The sequence below is a fragment of the Rhea americana genome, unplaced genomic scaffold, assembly GCF_003343005.1.
Source record: "Rhea americana isolate MKP2758 unplaced genomic scaffold, rheAme1 scaffold_17, whole genome shotgun sequence".
Classification (NCBI taxonomy): Eukaryota; Metazoa; Chordata; class Aves; order Rheiformes; family Rheidae; genus Rhea; species Rhea americana.
This window is the reverse complement of record NW_028185816.1, coordinates 1,956,582-1,977,730: the sequence shown is the minus strand read 5'-3', so window position 1 is coordinate 1,977,730 and position 21,149 is coordinate 1,956,582. Positions and strand designations below refer to the sequence as shown.

At 42.6% G+C, this 21,149-nt stretch overlaps 1 protein-coding gene across 9 annotated transcripts in view; it reads left to right on the top strand.

Annotated features, from left to right (window-relative positions):
• Positions 1 to 19,416, top strand: part of TCP11L1 (t-complex 11 like 1) — a 19,748-nt gene extending 332 nt beyond the window's left edge. Inside the window, exons 1-11 of one of the 9 annotated variants that reach the window (XM_085300854.1) lie at positions 812 to 924; positions 1,690 to 1,875; positions 3,351 to 3,516; positions 8,539 to 8,671; positions 11,467 to 11,587; positions 12,125 to 12,345; positions 13,344 to 13,480; positions 13,980 to 14,182; positions 16,178 to 16,359; positions 17,050 to 17,222; positions 17,447 to 19,416. In XM_085300854.1, the coding sequence (XP_085156980.1) occupies positions 3,363 to 3,516; positions 8,539 to 8,671; positions 11,467 to 11,587; positions 12,125 to 12,345; positions 13,344 to 13,480; positions 13,980 to 14,182; positions 16,178 to 16,359; positions 17,050 to 17,222; positions 17,447 to 17,682 (1,560 nt within the window). In that variant the 5' untranslated portion in view covers positions 812 to 924; positions 1,690 to 1,875; positions 3,351 to 3,362 and the 3' untranslated portion in view covers positions 17,683 to 19,416. Of the gene's footprint in view, positions 1 to 811; positions 925 to 1,344; positions 1,876 to 3,350; positions 3,517 to 8,538; positions 8,672 to 9,158; positions 9,997 to 11,466; positions 11,588 to 12,124; positions 12,346 to 13,343; positions 13,481 to 13,979; positions 14,183 to 16,177; positions 16,360 to 17,049; positions 17,223 to 17,446 lie in introns of those variants that run through there. The other 8 variants (XM_085300855.1, XM_085300856.1, XM_085300860.1 and 5 more) reach the window with 8 other exon arrangements.
• Positions 19,417 to 21,149: the final 1,733 nt, after the last annotated feature.

Sequence of the window (21,149 nt, the reverse complement as noted above, 5' to 3'; positions counted from 1 at the left end):
CGCGAGGGGCTGCTGGGGGCGCCGGGCCGCCCGCAGCGCTGCTGCGGAGCGGAGCCTCTTCCCGTCCCCTCCTTCCTCTAGCAGCCGAGTGAGCGCTTCTGCGTGCCCGTCTGAAAGCGTTGTACTTGGCCTGTGGATCGTTGTGCACGTATTGCAGTAAAATTGATGCCCGGTGTCGGGGAGGGGGGGATTAGGGTTTGGTGGAGCCGCGTTACGGCTACGCGGCCCTGACTTACCTGCGTGGCGGTGCCTCGCGTGCCCCCCTTTGGTAGCCCCGGCTGGCGGAGCGGGCTTCGCGGACCTCGCCCCGAGCCGCCGCGGGCAGGACGGCCGTGAAAATCCGGCGGCTTCCCTTCCCCCGCGGGAGCAGGCGAGAGGGGCAGCCTCTGGGTTGCCTCTTGATGGGTCAGGAGCCTGTGACATGGCAGATGAGATTGGGGAAGGGGAGGGAGGGCAGTGCTGGAGAAAAGCTCCGAGGAAAGTGGGCTTCAGGGCGTTGGTTTTGTTTTGCCTCATGTATAGAGCAGTGGGGCCRCACTGGAAGTTAGCGGGAGCTGGATCGTGGAGCTGAGCTGCACTGGGTGATGGCAGCTTACTTCTGTTGCAGGCACGGTAGAGTCTTATCTTGTGAACTGGAGCCTCCTTAGGTTTTGGGTGGCTTTGTATTYGGACCAGTTCTGTATGTACTTCATAGAAGCATGGTGGAGTTAATTAGATGCTGGTTTGGATTTCAGGACTTTTAATGAAAAAGGAAAAAAAAACCAGCATAAAAATGTTTTATTAATTTTTTTTTGTTTTATTTTCTTTTGCACTTCTGCTTTTATTAAAAAAATATCGAAGGACAGTACTAAGAAGTAGACTATTCTGTCAACAGTGAGAATTACTTCTGTGGAGTGAAAGATGATGACTGCATTTTTGAAAGAGGTATTGTCAAGCTTATTTATCCAGTAGAAAGAGGGTTTGTTCTAGACCTGTTCTGACAAACAATTGCAGCAAACCAGGAGAAGAGAGTAGACTATTGCAAACTAAATCAACAAGTGTGCCTCTTTACCTCATCTGCTGGAAGGTCCTGTGGTTGAATGGCTCAGGGGTTCTTCCGACTTCGCAGCTGAAATGTGAAAATTCTTAACGATATTTAAATTGAGTTGTTTTTGAGACTGTAGCTCTTGATCTGCYGTTTTATGGAAGGTGATACGGCAGAGTGTAGTCTCTGTGGTAGGAATGATAGTCTAGGGGGAAAAGCTGAAGTATAATAATCGTGAGACTGATTTTCTTCTGGCCCCTCCATTTCTGTTCTGCGGGTCCTTGAGCAACCTGTCTAAGTTACCACCCTAGTTTCCCTGCTATATACAGGTAATGTGTAATATTTCTGTACTTTTTTTAGGGCTTGTGAGGTTAAAATGCATTGAGAGAGTGTAAGGCATATCACACGTTACTGAGAAGTATTGTATGCATTAAAGATGGGTCTTAGTTGATTTATCTTTGTTCTTCTGATTCTCATTTTCAGGAAGATGCTTTGAGGAAGAGAACGTATAGGATGATCAACAATCTAATCTGGCTGAATGAATGTGGAAAACCTTTATGATAATGCTTTTGTTTTAGCCAAAGTAAATGAYGCGTTTTCCCACTCTGTTTAACCTGTCTTGCACTTGCTATATTCTCGTCTTCTAACTGCTTCTTTGTTATCAGCTCTCCTCGTCCTCTTGCTGCTAGAGTGTCCGCAGCCGCGGCGAGCGGCTGTCCCKCTCCGCCAGGCAGAGCCGCGCGCCCTCCCCCGCGGAGCTCGTCCYCGGTGTCCCTCCTGCCCCAGCTGCCTGCTGGCTTGGGTGCTCTGTGCTACGCCCAGCTGGACGCTGCCTTCGCGTTGCTTCCAGGGTGAGCTGGGGCATGGCTTAGCTTTCCTCTGGGCGTATGTGCTGGGCTCTCTGTGCTTTGTTTTCTTGTCTACGGTAGAAATAACACAAGGCTTTGGGTAAGCGCAGYGTAGTGTTGCGTTCGTACGTGCGTCTAGCAGGATGATGATCCTGAGTCACTGCGGGAGAGCAGAATAGTAATTTCTTGTATCCACTGAGTCTCCTGGCTGCTTGTATTACGACATTGGCAGCACTCAGTTTAAATATTGATGGAGCAGAATAAGTCCTTACAGAGACTGCGTAAAAAAGTCTCTGTGCTGTGTTCTGTATTTCTGCACTGTTGCTTGTTTGGGCTGCATCCTTTCCAGTTTGGTCCTTAACTCTGTAAGAATATGTCTCTCAGTAGCTGTGAGCTGCTTCTGCAGGTTGTTTTCCTGCGAAGAACTTGTTTCTTTCAAGTTTTGAAAGCAGTGATCCTGGGATAGTAGGTGAAAGAGGAAGGTTTTTGCTTTTGAAAGACAGACTGTTCCCGACTTCCTTCTTTGCAGAACTACTTAGTTCTGGTTTTTYGATTGATTTAGAGATACCGTGTACTTTTTAATGGAGTTTCCTAGAACTGATGTTTAAGCAGTAGCTTTTTGTTTGGTAGAGAGCTTTCAATGGTAAAGTGTGCAAATTATGTTCCTCAAAGAAAAAGCTGAACATGAAATAGGAGAAGATAATGAACAGTGAGATGTGCYTTTCCAGTGGCCATTTTTCAGTGTATCAGTGGGTAAACTACATGTATTTATGAYATAATATAAAAATTACTTAAAATCTACCACTTAGTTTACAAATATTTTAAATACTATACAGGTTCATTACTGTCACTGTGTTTTTTAACAAAACATACTGACATTTTTATGCATAAATTGTGACTCTTGCATGGAAGGAAGTTATGGGAGTAAGATTGTATGTTAATTAATTTCTAGCCTTTTTCCTGCTTCTTGATTTATTTGGGTGGCCTGGATTTAAGTTCTGATCAGTTAAAACAGGTCAGAAGTACAACATGTTCAGAATGCTTTCTTATCACTATGTAGTGTGGGAATGTCTCATTTGGCATAATCTTTTTATAAATCGTGTCCACAATACTTTTTAAAACRTGTTTTTTACTGCTCCTTCATAAGCAATGCTAAGAAGGAAGCTTTAAATGCCTTTTTTTCTTATCTGTGTGTATTATGGTAAAGGAACAGTTTCAGATTTTTGAAAACTTACTAGGAGTAAAGATTAAGTAAGTGGTAGCTGTATTGAAAGCATCCTTTCTTTGCCTAAGATGGGAAGTGAAGTCACTGTGTCCAGGTCCCATCACGGGAATGACATCATGTAATTCTTCTTAAGTTTTCTTTTATTCTTATTTTTTTTTTAATCAGGAGAACTGCACGTGATGATTTCCCACATAGTCATGTCAGAAAATGCTTATTTGTTCCCCTTTTCATTTTTTTTTCTTTTCCTAAAAAGAAGTAACTGAAAATGTCTCAGAATCCTGACAAGCCACATACAAGTGAAGAAAAGTTGAGTGTTTCGGAAGATGACCAAGAGGAGAGCGTGGACRATGTGGATCAGTCAATCAGAAAAAGAACAGGAGAGAGTGCTCCAGGTTCACACAGAGATGATACTCCGAAGTGTAAGCAAAATTGCTTTTTTCTTTAAAAAAAAAAAAATATGTATTTTTTCCAGTGGAAACAATCATGAGGTTTTACAGCATTTTGTGTATGTTTCACTGTGTCATACAGCTAAATACTGTATGAACCCTCATTATTTGCTTTGCTTTGCAGCTGTTTGTAATACAAAGATATTGCAAACTGTTCCCTGTTACATTTTTTCCCTCTTTATTTCAGTACTTCATTTTTCACAATAACTGTGTTGTCTTGAGCMATATGTATCTTAGCTACTTTGTGAGAGTGTTTACAGGATAAAGCACTACTCTAGCATATTGTAGCTGGATTGTTGCTACTGTTTGCTTTATCAGCTGAACTTTCTGGGCTGTTGCAGCCTCTCTTTCTATTGCAGGGTAGGAAATTACCAACAAAATACGTCCTGTCTTCTTCCTTCCCTCTTACGTTCTCCTTCTCTCTCCAAATACAGATCAAAARTTTAATGGTGCCTCTTGCTGTTCTGCTCAGTGGATTTATTTGAAATCTGAAATTTAATAAGCTTTGACTGGGCTATGTAGGAATATTTTYGATTCTAACACCAATTTTAGTGTCAAACAGTTCAGAAGACTCTCATGTTGTGAGTTTGTTGCTACAGCATGTTTTTCTTTGTCATCCTGCTTGTAACATGAGGAGCTGGATGTGAGATGACTATTGATTATTTCTGGCAAATCTATAGATAAAACAAAGGAGATTTTTTCTGGTTTTGAGAATTCAGTTCAAGGAGACAGAATTACTCAGATAACTAGTTTCATTTTTTGTAGAGATTCTCAGTGTATGACATGCTTTGTTTGTTGCATTCTTTTTAATTTTTTAATAGCATTCATTATTCACTGAGGTTTAGTGTTATGTGTAGGCTATGCAGAGGTGCTCTATATGGAATTTATACTGTAGTGTTGCTGATTGCCTGATAGCAAATGTACATACGGACAGAGGCTGTGGACACGTGAAAGTAAAATGCGTGGCACAGCCTTGTATTGCACTGCACCACAGAGAAGTTGTTGGTCTCAAGCCCTCCCTTCTTGGAAGGGGGCAGGAATAATATGCGAACGAAGTAACATGATTTAAAAGCATTCTTTGGTTTATGAAAGAGTCTTTTAGCTTTTACTGCCTCTGCTGCTAGAGTGAAGTCATTTGGCAATTGGACAAGAGTATTCTCATTCAGCTGTGAACTTCGTTGTGCTGCAAGTTCTGCTCAGAATATCAGTCCTTGCTGTGCTCCCATAGTCGCTGCGCAAGGTTAAGCTCTARGCAGAAGGAAATAAGTGTTAAAGTGGGCTGCAGGAAAAGAATGAGGAACTCATGAAAAATTATCTTGTTTTATGTATTACATACTTGGAACACCTTTAAATAGCAGGTGATGGGCCTTTACTTTTAAAGGGCCCTTTCTATGTTGCTAACCTAAGTGTAATCAAAATGGATTATCATCTGAGCCAGTCGCAATAGTTTGGCTAAAACRTATCTTAGTGGACCCAGCATATGAAGATACCTGGTTGGTTTGTTTCGTTTCGCAAACTAATGCGTTGCTGCTATGCCTGGACTGCAGCTGAAAGGAATGAACTGCAGAAAGAGCAGCAAGCCAGTACGGCAGTTCTGGTGTRCCTTTGCCCTCCCTTCAGCTCAGCTATGTGTTTTCTGGAGGAGCTGTGAGATGGCYTTAGCCGTTCTTGTCTGCATCACGTGAGGACACTAGTGATCCAGTTTCTTCTTTTTTTTCCCGAATAGCTGGCCTGGGGAAGAGCTGTGGTGCTTCTCTTAGTTTTTGGCATGGCATTTCAGGGCCAACACATGTACTGCTTGCGTGGATCCTAGCGCAATGAGGGGGAATTTTTAGCGTAAAGAAACAGTGGCAACAAGTTTCAGCTGGCTTCAGTGGGGACTAGATTGCTCCCCTAATCAGTGCGAGCTGCACTTTCTTTGTCCGTACGTCTTCTTGCTTTTAGTGCAACTTCATGCACCACAGCGAGGTCAGTAGCCTCCCAGGTGGAAAATGTTATGTAACCTGGAACTATTAGGACCAGTAATTTCCAGGGCATCCAGGAAGCAAATTAAATTTTCTGAAACTGTCACTGACCCAACCAGTGCTTTTCTACCTCTCAGATTTCTGCAGTCAGTCACTACCGTTGTCTTCTACCTAATGGAAGCGGGCCTGTTTTTTCAGGTGTTGTGCTTCCTCCTATTCACTTGTATGATAGAGTCCATTTTGAAGCTACTTGCCTGTCCTTTTCACAGAGTTATAGAAAGGTTGAGGTTGGAAGGGACCTCTGGAGATCATCTTAGTCCAACACCCCTGCTTAAGCAGGGTCCCGTAGAGCACATTGCACGGGATCATGTTCAGGCGGGTTTTGAATATCTCCAGAGAAGGAGACTCCACAGCCTCTCTGGGCAACCTGGTCCAGTGCTCTGTCACCTTCACAGTAAAGAAGTTTTTCCTCATATTCAGGCGGAACTTCCTGTGGTTCAGTTTGTGCCTGTTGCCTATTGTCCTGTTGCTTGGCATCACTGTAAAGAGTCCAGCTCCATTTTGACACCCTCCCTTAAGGTATTTGTAGACATTGATAAGATCCCCCCTCAGTCTTCTCTTCTCCAGGCTAAACAGGCCCAGCTCTTGCAGCYGTTCCTCGTAGGGCAGGTGCTCCAGCCCTCTGATCATCTTCATAGCCCTACGCTGGACTCTCCCCAGTAGCTCCATGCCTCTCTTGTACTTGGGAGCCCAGAATTGGACACAGTACTCGAGATGAGGCCTCCCCAGGGCTGAGTAGAGAGGCAGGATCACCTCCCTTGACCTGCTGGCAACACTCTTCCTAATGCACCCCAGGAGACCATTGGCCTTCTTGGCCACAAGGGCACATTGCTGGCTCATGGCCGACTTGTCCACCAGCACTCTCAGGTCCTTCTGTGCAGAGCTGCTCTCCAGCAGGTCAGCCCCCAGCCTGTACTGGTGCCTGGGGTTATTTCTCCCTAGGGGCAGGACCTGCACTTGTCTTTGAACTTCACATGGTTCCTCTCCATCCAACAATTCAGCCTGGCGGGTGTCTCTGAATGGCAGCACAGCCCTCTGGTGTATCAGCCACTCCTCCCAGCTTGGTATCATCAGCAAACTTACTGAGAGGTCGCTCTGTCCCCTCCTCCAGGTCATTGATAAGTAGGTTGAACAACACTGCACCCACTACTGACCCCTGGGGCACACTACTAGCTGCAGGCTTCCAACTAGACTCTGCAGCTCTGATGACAAGCCTCTGAGCTCTGCCTTTCAGCCAGTTCTCARTCCACCTCACTGTGCACTCCTCTAACCCACACTTCCTGAGCTTGCTTGTGAGRATGTTATGGGAGACAGTGTTGAAAGTCTTGCTGAAGTGAAGGTACACAACATCCACTGCTCTTCCCTCATCTATCCAGCCAGTCATTCCATCATAGAAGGCTATCAGCTTGGTTAAGTATGATTTCCTCTTGGTGAATCCATGCTGACTACTCCTGATCACCACCTTTTCCTCTATATGCTTAGAGATCACATCCAGAATGAGCTGTTCCATCCCCTTTCCAGGGTTAGATGTGAGGTTGACTGGCCTGTGGTTTCCTAGATCCTCCTTCTTGCCTTTTTTGAAGACTGGAGTGACACTGGCTTTCTTCTSGTCCTCAGGCACCTCTTGTGTTCTCCATGACCTTTCACAGATGATGGAGAGCAACCTAYCAAAAAAATAATCCACCAGCTCTCTCAGCACTCGTGGATGCATCCCATCTGGACTCATGGATTTGTGGGTGTCAAGTTTGCCTAAATGATCTCTAAGCCAATCCTCCTCAGCCAAGGGAAAGTCTTCATTTCTCCAGACTTTCTGTCTTGTCTGCAAGGTCTGGGATTCCTGAGGGCTGGCCTTAGCAGTAAAGACTGAAGCAAAGAGGGCATTCAGTAACTCTGCCTTCTCTGTATCCTTCCTCACTAGGGCACCCACCCCATTCAGCACCAGGCCCACGTTCTCGCTAGTCTTCCTTTTGCTAGTGTATGTGAAGCAGCCCTTCTGGTTGTCCTTGACATCCCTTGCCAGACTGAATTCCAAATGGGCCTTTGCCTTCCTCGTCACATCCCTGCCTACTCCAACAACATTCCTATATTCCTCCCAAGTGGCCTCTCCCTTTTTCCACATTCTGTGGACTTTCTTCTGCTTGAGTTTTGCCAGGAGCTTCTTATTCATCCATGCAGGTCTCCTGCCCCCTTTGCTTGACTTTTTACTTATAGAGATGTGCCGCTCTTGAGCTTGGAGGAAGTGATGCATGAKTATTAACCAGCTCTCCTGGACCTCCCTTTGTTCTAGAGCCCCAACCCATGGGATTCTTCCAAGTAGGTCCCAAAGAGGCCAGAGTTTGCTCTCCTGAAGTCCAGGGCAAGTAGGGCAGTCATACTTGTTGCCCTGCTTTCTCCACACAGGATCCTGAACTCCACTATTTCTGTTCCTGCCAGAGGAAGAAGCCTTAGGTAACAGTGCTGAGACTAGGTCTTGATGTCCGTTGTCACCTGAGCAATAGCCTCTGGAAAAAGAGAGTTTGGAGCAGTGCCAGTTGCACTGGAAGTACTGAGAATAATCAGCCGCTAGTGTGTTTAATGTTATATTGTTGACTGCTTTATAAAGTCATTTCCTTGAAAAATATAAAACTGAAATGCAACATCTGCAGATAACTGGGGAAACAGTATGGTGAAAAGTTGGAATTTTTAATGATCTCTCTCTATGATATGGAGAAAGATGCAGTTAAGCAGCCCTGAAGAAGTGGTGGGTTTTTCTGTTTGTTTTTAAATGAAGAGCTTGGTGGAACTTGGAAGTGATTGACATACTGAGCCCAGAACATTACTTTCTGTAGTATTACAAACCTGTCCAATCTGCCAACTGTTGGAAGAGGAGGGGAGGAAAAGGAGAAGAATCTTCAATGTATGAAAGTATTAGAAAGGCTCTTTTCCACAGATATATACTGATAACTGTCTGACAGTTTAATTTATGTTACAGCTAGTCCTCCTCGGCTCGTGTCACTGGAAGAGCTAATGGAAACAGCTAAGGGAGTAACGAATATGGCACTGGCACATGAAATCATTGTTAATGGAGACTTCCAGATAAAACCAGCTGAATTACCAGAACATAGGTAAGACTATTAGCAAATACTTAAATAAAATTTTCATTTGTGGAACTGCAGAATGACTAGTGGATCAGATAAAAGGTCTGTCTAGTATCCTACCTGGCATGCGCAATAGGAGATGCCTAGGGCAGAGCATAAGGAGGTGATAAGCATACAGTTCTACTTCCCCAGAAGTGTATTCGTGTGAAGATTGAGTTTCTTGGAGTAATTCTTTGGGTATGTGTGAGTGTGATTCCTGCTGTGGGGCCATTCCTACCAGTTCCCCATTTGTCCCAGGAGCCTGAGCCTGGGATCTTCTGGAAACCTGACTCTAGCTGCAGGGCAGGTAGCACTCTTAGCGTCTCTTAAGCTTTCATTGCCTCTTGGAATAAGATGAAACTGCTTTTATTGAGCCTACTACCTGTTTTGGGAAGATACTGCTACATTTTATTAGGTTAGTCCTTGATCCGTTTAAATTTGAAAGCTTTCCTTCTCTATCTTACTTAGAGTAATTTCACTCTGGAGTAGGAGAGGAGGGAGAGAAATCAGGAGAGGCCTTGATGTCTAGTTAGATGTTGGCCAGCGTAGCTGACCCCGTCCTATAACAGGATTTTGCATCAACAGTGCTTCATCTGCTGTTCCTTTTCCTTTCGTACACAGATACAGATGTGGCTGACAATGTGTTTCCTGGGTTAATTTGTGAAAGTGAGTGCATATTTCAGGAAGGAGGCTTGGTCCAAGTTGGAACCAGGAAGATTGTCTTCCGTAGATGTCACAGCTACTCTGCTTTTGAGAGAGAGGACCCCAGAGACCATCTGTGCCTGAATAACAGGCTCTGTCTCAGCATTCTTGTTTGTGCCCCAGGTTTGAACACATCAACCATGGATGTTTGTTTGCCCAAGTACAGCTCAAAGCATATTTCATCTCTCTTTTTTGAAACAGGACATGAAYTCGAGGATTTTTATGGTTCCTTCCTGAAGCTTAAGGGACATTAGCAGGGCAACTGCAAATGAGTTTTGTTTGGTATACTTTTTTTTTTTCATTAAAGCCATAAGCTGTTTTAGTATTAATTTCAGCTCTAACTGGCAACCCTTTGAGAGCTGTTTGTTTAAGGTACACCACTGCTGAATGCAGGCAGTGGAACTATGCTGGGGTACCAGTCTGCTTCCTTCCCTAAGCTATTTCTTGCCTGATTCTKGGAAATGGCTGCATATCATGCTGAAACATTAACTTCATGAGTACTCCCAGAGCATGTGGTATGGATGGCTGTTAGAAGATTGGCAGTGGTTGCTCTCTATTGAGGTGGGTCAAACCAAGAGGAAAGACCTGATGCCTGTCTCCGCCAAAACAAGGTGATTGTGGTTCCTGTTAGCATTAGTATTGAGAGGATATCGCCTGCAACTTGAATTGTCCCTGACAGAAAAGGGAGTAATTCTAGTTCTGACACCAACGTATAGCAGTGGTGGTATTATTAAGGGATGTGGACTGCTARCTAGCTAATGTGACAATGATAATCCAAAAAAACGTGCATGTGCTATTAAAGATACCGAGTCCCAACTGGCCCTGTGGTAGGGGTTGAATAGTGCATGTGAGGATCCTTGTTATAATTTGTTCCCATGCCTGAGCATCTGAGTTGGTAGGCGATAGAATCATGTCCCCCTTAAATGGTGAGGACAAATCTGCATTTAATTGAGCAAGCACGTGACGACAGACATCTGTTGTCCGTCAGGACTCATGTGTTTTAGATCTCGAGCAATGAGTTGATCTCTCTCTTCGTCACCATCTCAGCGTCTGCCTCACCTGCTAGGCAGACTGAAGCAGTAGTGTCCAGTCCTTTCTATTACTTTACTTCCAGGTTGTGCACACTTTATGCGGAGACTGGTGCTGGCTCTGCATCTTACGCAAATGCTGGCTCTGAAGCGAGCGTTTGGAAGGGACACCTGAGATACGCAAAGCTCGTTCTCCCCATGCTATATACTTAATGCACTTAAATAGCTTTTTGTGGAAAGTATAGCTTAGGGTCCCCTGCAGCTTGAAGGTACTGAAGACAAGTGCTCTCAGGGAACCACGGCATGTTAAGTACTTTTGGGAGATGCTTGAACCTCAGTGGTACCTGGAGTAAGAACTGTGGGAGCCTGTGGGATTTGGTGCAGCCATTCTTCGTGTGTGAGTGAGCATTTTAAGTTTTTTTCTTCAGCGTTGAATTCGAACCTGGTGTGAACAGGAGTGTGCCTACTGACGTGGAGTAATTTTCAGTATTTTGAATGAGAAATTGGTTACTGGGTCAGTGGAACTCATTTATTGTTTATATGAACTGAATGGGGCCTTTAGCTCAGTGTAAACTCAGCGTTTGAGTTGAAATACAGAAGCTTTTGTATCAGGGGAGTTACTTCATTTCGCTTAGGTTTACTTAACGAGTTTTACTTGGTAGAATTGTATTACTCTAGTGAAGTTTTGCAAAGAAACATCAATATTGTTCTTCTGAAGACAAACTATAATTTTTACATTTTTTTTTTCTTCTAGTGGTCTACTTCAGAGGTAGCATTAGACAGATGCTTTCAAGCATTTAATTCATAGCTTTCTTTGCTTTTGAGTAGCCCATTTTTGGGATATAAGCCATTCCAAATCCTACATCTCATTTTTCTTTTCTTTTCTTTCCTCTCCCCTCCAGAGTAGCTTAAAATGGTAGATTTCTTCTCTGTTAATCCTTATATATTAATAGCACACACTCTCCTTAAGGAGCTGCAAGTCACTACATAAGGTACATAAGGTGGTTGCAGAGACAAATGTTGCCCTTCTTAATTGGCTGTGTTTGCCTACAGCTTGGAAAAAAAAGTAAGAGATATTGTGCACAAAGCTTTCTGGGATTGCCTGGAAGCCCAGCTAAAGGAAGATCCGCCAACCTATGACCACGCAATTAAACTGTTGGGAGAAATTAAAGAGGTAAGAGGCTGTGRTGTCAAAGTGAATTATTGAATTTGTGTAATTGTGTTGATATGAACAGCCAGAAGTGTTTGAAATGTGGCTGTTCATAAAGGATTCTCATGACCTTTTCATTGCTACCATATTTTCTGTGAAYTTACGTAAACTGTATACTCCCAGAGGAAAGACTTGATTTTTTTTTTAATCCAGATTATTTAAGATTAATAGAAGTAACTAATACTGGTTTCATAATATGACAGTGGTATTAGTTATGGAAGCACCGAGATGTGCCAGCGTGGATTGACAAAGCAAGGTGCAGTAGTTGTAAAGATGATGTGTGCTGCAGAGCTTTTACCACRTGGGTATCTTCAGTGTCATTCACAATGGGGTGAAACTGTTGAATTTGGAGTTGGTAAATGATTCTATGGCTTTGTTAATAAAATTGAGATTCCACTTGTAAATGGCTATTAATGTAAGTAAAAAATGATTCAATAACTGCCTTGGTCCAGTAGTGTTRGATGCGTAGAACTAATGCACTATTAAAACTTTCCATTTCAGACTCTCTTGTCTTTCTTGTTGCCTGGTCATGCTAGACTAAGAAACCAGATTACAGAAGTTCTTGATCTGGATTTGATAAAACAGGAGGCCGAGAATGGGGCCCTGGACATTTCTAAGTTGGTMGAATTTGTTATTGGGATGATGGGGACCCTCTGTGCTCCAGCTCGAGATGAAGAAATTAAGAAACTGAAAGATATTCATGAAGTAGTTCCTCTGTTCAGGTACTGAAATGATATTTATTAGTTGTGTTGAGAGTGCTGTACATAGGTGTGTGTGAACGTGTGGGCTGGGGGAGGTTCTGCAGCAGGGTGACTTGCTGATCCTCCTGGAAAAAGGGAGTGAAGGGAGCGCAGTTGTGGGTGCGAAGGGGGGAGATGCTCCGGAAGTCGAGGGCCCTCCTGGTTCGGATGGRTATTTGACTGGCTCCTGTACGTCACTGAAGGGCCTTTTCTGAAATGTTGCAGATGAATGGTTAGTTTGCTTTTTCTGCTGCTTTCTGTTTTTTTTTAATACTTTCCACTGTTGGTTTTAAATTTGGACACAATCAGGAGCATAGCAAAAAGCTATTGTTGTTCCTCAGCCACTCCTTTCTTTCCAAAAAAAAGGAGCAAACATATTGGATCTGGGAGCATAGTGGAGGTTTCTGCTTTGTCACCACCTTTCTGAATAAACAGCTCAAGCTCTCAGTAGTTAGAGGAAATCCTATTATCCTTGCTGTTTTATCTTTTTATGCAAAAACATTTTCTAATTTGATAAGCTTCCAAGAGTAAGGGTTGACCTGACAGAAACATTGCCAGGAGGGATTTGGTTGCCTTTCCSCCCCCGGGGTCTGATTCTTTGATTTCCACTGAGGCTGACTGTGTGGGCTGCCAGCAGAGGCAGAATGCCCCTGGCTTTGAAACGCAGGTGGTCTGTGGGGGTATTCAGCCTGCGATACTGCACATCCTGGRCGACGCGTTCTGCGGAGCTGGCAGTGCTGGAGGCGTTCTTGCGGAGAGCGAGTTTTATTCCCTGCTCGGGAGAGGTGCCTGCGTGCGTGTGCGGGTGCGTGTGCATGTTTGCTCGCTGCTGCTCTCTGACTCGCACTCTGAAGCTGTYGGGCACCCTAACGTTTTGCATGCGTGCTCTTGCTCTTCCCTTGGACACCCGAATAAATCTTGTAAATAGCACCTCTGCAACCTCTGTAGCCCTGAATAACTCTCTCTGTTTGTTTGTTTAGAGCAATTTTCTCTGTGTTAGACCTAATGAAAATGGATATGGCAAACTTCGCTGTCAGTAGTATTAGGCCAAAATTAATGCAGCAGTCTGCTGAATATGAAAGAAAGAAGTTTCAGGAGTTTCTTGAGAAACAACCAAGTATGATTTTGTTCTTCTTAATTTCTTTCCCTYTGACATCTCAGCAAACTGTCCATCTCTGCTTGTGTATCACAAAAAGAAATTAGATTTTGTTTTATGTTCTATAATTCATGTGGTAAATGACAGCTTGTGCCCCAAAACTATGGTTTGAAAAAATATACTGATACAACATTTCAGCACTTAATACGGTGGAGTTTTGTTTCATTTGGATAGAGTGTATGGCATAATAAATCAACACAAAATGCTTTAGAGCTGTAGGTCTTCACACTAGGCTTTTTTATCGTAATTAGCAGGCATCATCTTGCCTCTGATTTCTTGTATCTGCGTGGTTTTGATTTTGTTTTAGATGTTCTGATTGATGCTGTAAATAAAATACATATCAGTAACTTATATCATGGGTGTTAGGAATAGCGACTTAATGGGATTATTTGGGAATTAACAGCGGAAAAAAACCAAGCTTTGAAAACAAATTTTCTTACCAAGGCTTCCCCCTCCCCAGATTCTTTAGACCTTGTCACAGACTGGTTGCAAGAAGCAGCAGATGATCTTGGAAAGTTGAGATGTAAGAAGCTGCTTCCCCCCTGCGGTGATGATGATGACGGTGCTGCTGGTGGAGCTGCTGCGTTGTGCCCCACGGCTGTACAAAACCGGGCGTATTTAAAGCTCCTCAAGTGGGATCATGTGAACAGGCCTTTTCCAGAAGTAGGTATTTAACAGAGAAATTGATTTCTATGTTTTACAGCTTTTATGTTTCTGAGCTGTGATGGAAACTGTTTGGATTTGTAGCCTTGCCACAAATGCAGTACTAAATGCGTTATCTCTTGGCTGAGACTGCTCACAGCCCTCTTAATAGGGTAAGCCCTTCTTCAGCCCTGAGACTTGGTGGAAAAGGAGAGGAGCCAGCTGTTCAGTTGCGTGCCTGATGCTGACCTGTTGAGCGGGCGGTTGCTCTTCCCTGTGCCCGTCTCCTCTCCCGTCGCTCGCGTAGTGGCGGAAGGCGCCTGGGGAGGGGGTGTCTGGGGAGGGGGCCGCCCGCTTCCCTCGCGCCCTCCGCGGAGGAGGAGCGGCCTTTTCACCGGGTTCGCGTCCTGGGCGAGCGTGCGTGGGACGGAGTGGCTGTGCAAAAGGAAGATGTGTGGCGGGGGGCTCTGGGTGGTGGGCAGCTGCTCCGGTGAGTGAGCGGAGGCTTCGGTAGCGGTTCCTCGCGGCGTTGTTCCGGCACAGGTAGCGCAGTTCGGGAATTGGGATCGGATAACGGGTCTCTGCCTCTTTATCATCGCACGGCCGTTTCTTTTTGTGCTTGGGAGGTTAAATCTTTGGTTCAAAATCTTTCCAACAATCCTCTGAACTGGGGCAAACTTGCACATTTCAGATTGTTGGAGAGAAAATAAAGGTAGATTATACTGTGAAAGCTGCCTTTCCCCGTGAATTTGATGTCCTTAACTCATAGTTGTGAAGAAGAAAAGCCAGGAACTCAGGCTGGGCAAAATAAACAGCTTTTTGTGCATTTAGGAAGAACTCTTTGGAACACGCTTATAGAAACCATAAAGCAGAAGTATTTACTGCCTCTGTGTTCCTTCAAGTGTGTTTGAGATTGTTCAACAGGAATTACAGTGAATCTGTCTTTTGTTGATCTCTTTGCCATAGCTTAACCCCAATAGTGGTTCTTAAAAGAAAAATTGGCATTTTCAGGCTTGAGAGGGGATTAAAACTGACTTGCAGTATAAGCTCAGTAACTGAAGGGTGGAAATACAAGCCATCTTTTAAAGGTTTTCTTACTGTTGAATTTTATTTGTGTATTAACAAATTGGTCATGAAAGTGAGAAAATAAAACACCTAACAGTAAGATAATACAAATTTATCAGTACCGTCCTGCAAAGCCACCTTCATTTTGAACTGCTGCTATTCCAGCAGGAGTGAATTTGTTTGTTTTTTTCCCCCGGGAAGTCCCRTACGTGGTACCCCTGTGATGGTCCCTCAGTGAATTCTTGTGCCTTTCTCAGAAGTATCTGGTTCTGGTCACTGAGTCAGCATGTCAAATTAGACTAATTTGATCAAGCACGCCTGTGTGTTTTATGTCATAAAGCAGAATATTACATTATATCTACAGTGTAATATTGTATATTATATATTAGCATGTATGTATTTTCAACCTCCTGAAATATTTTGGAGTGAAGAAGTGGTAGCTGTAATCTAGCTTTTACCTGTAAGATTGCATCATAGAATAATTCAGATTGGAAGGGACTCGGGGGACAGCTCAGGGCTGTGTCCGGTCAGGTTTTGAATATCTCCAAGGATGGAGAGTCCACAAGCTCTTTGGGCAGCCTGTTAGTGATGGGTGGAGGTTTATGTTTCAGTTAAAAAGTGCTTAGAACACAGTTAACGCAAGCTTTGGGTTACAGGACCCTGGAAACTAAGGTTTAAGAGTGACATGGTAAGTCTTCTGCAGAAGACMGAGGGAGGATGCGTTTTTCCTGGCTTCTAGACATGCTATTTCAGGACATTGTGTACTGAGTTTTCTTCTCAGCCTAGCATGTGGGTTTTGGTATGGCTGTTGTTTCTTTTCTCTAGTTTTTCAATGCTATGAAAGAACTAAGTTTTCAGAATTACCTATATTATGTTATCTGGCATCGCAGGGGCGCTTCACAGCCCAGCGTTCTGAATTTGTCCTCTGCTGCCTTTCTCATTTCTTTGCAGACTGTGTTAATGGACCAGCTCCGTTTTCAGGAAATACAGCTGGAGCTGGAACAACTCCTGTTGACTGGGACTGTCCTCCTGGTCACGTTCAGTGCAGCAGGCTCAGCACTTGCTGGTATAGCTGGATTTGCTGAGAAAATCAAAAACATTATCAAGGTGCTGTTGGCCGGACTGCATCTTCCGTGAGTATTGAATAATCCTAGTCACACAGAGGCAGGTGTAATTTGAGTTTGACCATAGTAGATAATCAGTTTAAGCTTCTCTTTGGCTGTAGACTGTAGGGTACGTAGAGGAAGTGATAAGGGCTTTTTATTAATTCATGCTGGCACTTTTTGTCCAGCTTACTCATAGAGAACTGTTGGTTTGGGCTTTGTTCTTTTCCAAAGTGTGGGTGCTCCTTTTTTCAAAGTATTTGTTCCTTATGACGCCCGGTTGGCATATGAAGCCGGAGCCTTGTGAGTGCAAGCACACGATTGTGCGCGCGGGTCGGGCCAGTCTCCCGTGCGTTGTCTGAGTGCGGTACAGTAAGGTGCGTGTGAATTTGGAACGATTCCTGAATGCACTGTGGCTTGACAACTGTTTTCTGCATTATTTTGAACTGTCTATATAGACAGAAGGTCAACTCTTATTTGGATGGATTGTTCAGGCTGGAAATCTTTAATGCTATCCTACCTCTTTGTTTTATGTCTTAATGTTATTTTTCATATATAGAAAATACACTGTGTTCTTTAGAATTCTTGCTTTATCTGGATTACTCTTCTTCCATTACACTTGACAACCAAGGCAACTCTGACTGGAGAGTTTGTTTTTAAAGGTGGAAGAAAAGCAGATAACTCAAATCCCTAAGTAATGCTCCACTCCACTTTCTGTAGCTCCTTTAACCTAAGGGAATCTCTGGCTACCATCAGTGAAAAGGTGTGTGCTGAAGTCAATAGCTGCCTTTCCCAGCACGGCTTTACACCATTCACGCCCGAGAGAGAGACTGTGCTTAAAGGACAAATCCAAGCAGCGGCCAATCCTGATAACGCCATATGCAAGCTAATAGGTACGCTGCGGCAAAACACGGTCTGTTCTCAGGTGCCCGCTCTTCTCTGTTCGCAAACTGTTGGTGGTGAGTCGTGCCCGCGCTTCTCATTTAATGTTTTAAATACTTGTTCTCTGTGTTCGGCTTTCCTGAATGTGAGATTATGATCTTTCTGACTGACTGTCTCTTTAAAAAAAAAAACAAAAAAAAAACAAAAAACAAAACTCTTGATCCCATTTTTCCAGATTCTCGAATTCAAAAGTTCCTGGACAGTTATCTTGCCTCTAGTCACCGGAGATCGTTACCTGCTCTTCCTGGAGGATTAGGCCCTATTCAGCGAGAGCTGGAAGAGATCGCTGTCAAGTACGTTCGTCTTGTCAACTACAACAAAATGGTCTTCAGCCCTTACTACGATGCAGTCCTTGGAAAAATACTGGCTAAGGAAGAATCTCAGCTCATAGGGAAATCAGAAGAATYGTAAAACCAGTTTGTACACTGTCAATATGGTACTTTGTCTGCTCTTTCCAAAAAAAAATTGCACCAATATTTGCCTAGAAAAACAGCTTTCCATTTAAACATTGGTTCTTTTAATTMACTAGTGATGATTAATGAGAAAAATACATGAGTTGCGGAAGGGGTTCTGAAATGAATGATGAAAAAGAGATGAATTTTTGATGCAAGTATGCAACCTGGGGGCTGTCTTGGTATTCTTATGGCTGCAATTTTTAGATTTTGAGCAGATGCTAGGTAGGACAAGTTTGACAACCAAATGGTCTTTAAATGGCTCATTTTTGGTGTTTTTGGAGCATTTTATTCTCTTGATTTACCATCAAGTTAGTTGTTTAGTCCAGAGCAGATTAGCAATGGTCCTTCCCAGCAGGGTGATTTGGCTTTTTAAAAAAAATAAGCTTAAAGACTGAGGTAGTAAGCTAAAACTCTAAATATGAGAAATTTTAACAAGCAAAAAATAAAACCAAACAGCACTTTATTATAACATTACAGTTAGTATGGTAGACTACTATTTTTTTTTCTGCATTTTTAATAGCATTTTTTTGCTGTTTACCTGCAGATGTTACAAAAAACAATATATTTTTGTAGCAAATTTTCTGGTTATTGGGTAACTGTCCTCTGCTATGTACAGTACTTACTAAGGTGGCAATCTTATAGATTGCAGCTGTATTTATTTATTGTAAAGACTTCAGAAGGGCAGAGCTAAAATGTTTTGATAAAAGTAGCATTTCTTACCTTTTTTTTTTTTGCTAGTAGTTTACTCCTTTTTATGTGAAATACTGATTTTAAATTCAATCTTTGTCATTTTTGGAAGGTGGATTTAAAATGCTTGATTCTTTTGACTGAAAAATTTTACTTGTTTTTTAAAACTACAGTTAGAGATGGTTGCATATTCAATCATGTCTTCAGAAATATACAGGAAGTGCAGAGCACTATCAGAAGTGTAGGTGATTTTAAACATAGAGTGAGAAATAAATGATGTAATGTTGATTTGAATACACAGGGARTATTTTCAGATGTTTTTCCACTTTGTAGAGATGTTCTTGAAACTTAAAATATTTTTAGATCTTGAATTTAATTAACTACATGTTGTATAGATGGATGTTCACAGAAAATCTCAATGATCTTACAGCTATTATACTCTTACTTTCAATAATAATGTCAAAAATATTGAAATCATAGTATATAATATTTAATAACTTAATAATGTAATTTCAAACTTAGTTAGGAGGTAAGTATATTTGAAATTCTCCTCTAGTTTATTGAGTACAACACAGTCAAAATGTGATGACTTTATGAAAGTAGAGTTCATCATCATGATCAGTGTTTCAGAGGCTATATCCACAGCAAAATATTGTCTCTTAAAAACAATTACATTTAAAAAAAAAGTCCTTTAATGATGATAATGTCCAGCTTCATTTTATTGATAATCAATCAAAATAATAAAGCTTGTAGAAGGAAGTACTTGATGATGAATCTGTGTTGATGCTTCCCTTTCTAGTATCCCTATAAATGTCAGCATGGATAYAGCTGCAATAATTTTGAATAGGGAGGAAGACAGAATAAGACCTTTTACTGCATATTAGCCTATGCAACTATAAAACAAATCTTTTCTCATTCATTACAAAACCCCTTTCCCCTCCGAAAAAAAGAAGTCTTGTAAGAGATCACTAGTTTAGACAAGTGGGTTAAAAAAAAACAAACAAACAAACAAAAAAAACTTTGGCTAATCTTACTCATTGTGTATCTTGCGTTGGATCTTTGGTAACTCAAAATTGAGCTGGTCMTTTAGCCAGAAAAACAGTTCTAAGTAGATTTTTGGTGTAGTCTACTTCTACTGTAWTCTGTTTAGTTTAACAAAGGATGTTACAAAGGTCTTCAGCTTTGCTGCCTCTGCTTACTGTACCTTGTTATTAGTGCAGGCTTCACCTTGAAATAAAGCCTATAGCTCCGCAGCTCCAAAAAAGCTCATTCAATAGTGTGGGTAACAAAAGAGCTACCCATGCCATTTTCGCTAGGAAGATTTAAAAAGAAAAAAAATATATATTTTTTTGGTAAGTGAGAGCTGAAGAGGCTGATTGGTGCTGTTTTATGTTCTTGCAKTGCCTAGAGGCTGCCTTTAAAAGCTTCCTCCCCTCCGCCCCCACCCCCACGACTGTACTACTAAAGCTAGGTGGGGGGCAGGCCTCAAGCTGKGGAGAGGAACAGCAGCAAAGGGCAAGCACCACGGACTAAGCAAGGGTCATCTTGCTTACCCTTTCAGTCCCACTCGTTCTGGCATCAGGTATTTTTCCATAGGCTCTTTTTTTTTYYTTTTTTTCTTCCCTGAGAGATGGCTGCTTCTAGCTGTGCAGCGCAGCACCTCGGTGTGCACAAGCGCCAGCTCCTGCGACGTCGACGCACRGACTGCGCGGCCGGTGCTGCGCGCACGCTGCTCGCAGGGTCGCGGCAGTAAGTAAATCCCAACTCGCTTCTCAACAAGGGTTGGATCCTAAGGCTTCATGGAGAAAATAGTGCCGACCCCACCTCTGATCTGGCTTCTGGCTCACCCTTGGGTGTTGCACGCAGCAGGAAATGAGTGCCACAGTGGTTGGGTGTTGCAGGCTTCTGCTGTTGTTACCTAACACTAAATTTAAAGATCCAAAGCAACTGTGGTAAATGCCTACAAGTGCAAGTCATACTAGTGTTTTCTCCAGTTCTATTTTATTTTTTTAATGATAGAGAAATGGGCTGAGTCATATTTAAAAGACCTGTGTAGATGTTGTTAAGTGGCAAAGTTTAAAAAAAAAAAAAAAAGAAGGAGAAAAGGCATTGATAAGGCTAGGCCCTCCCTCCCTATGTGAATATTTACGCAGTTACATGTATGCTGTTTTACCTCTTAGTCTGGTAGATAGCAGTGCTGGCCTGCAGTCATCTGTCCTCCTGGTGGTGGGAATGTCTGTCTACTTGTCAGAAAGTCTTATTTCTGTTTAGTTCATCAGGRTTCTGACGGTCTTATGAGGGTACACTTGAATAGTTAATTACAAGTTAAAAGCTAAAGTATGCATAGAMGTGCTTCAGAAGTTCATATAACCATTTCTGTTAGCTTGTTTGAAAACAACAGGTTAAATTATGTAGCTAATATATTAAAATTTAGCTTTGTASATTATTAAATAGAAGACCACTGCATTTATCAGGGTCAGACTCGGTTAACTAATACTCCTGGACATCCACATTAGAAATATGTATTGAAATTGTCTTACTATGCTGTCTTCTTTAAACAGTCATGGCATTAAGAGCAAAAGAATACTGTATCTTCTAGAGATATGGAAGACAAAATAATTCTAGTATATATGGTCTGATCAGTTTCCTGTGATGGTTTTAATTCTTAACATTGCTTTTGAAGTAGTTGAGTGATATTTAGAAAAAAAAATGTTTGAATAAAATCAGAATAAGGCA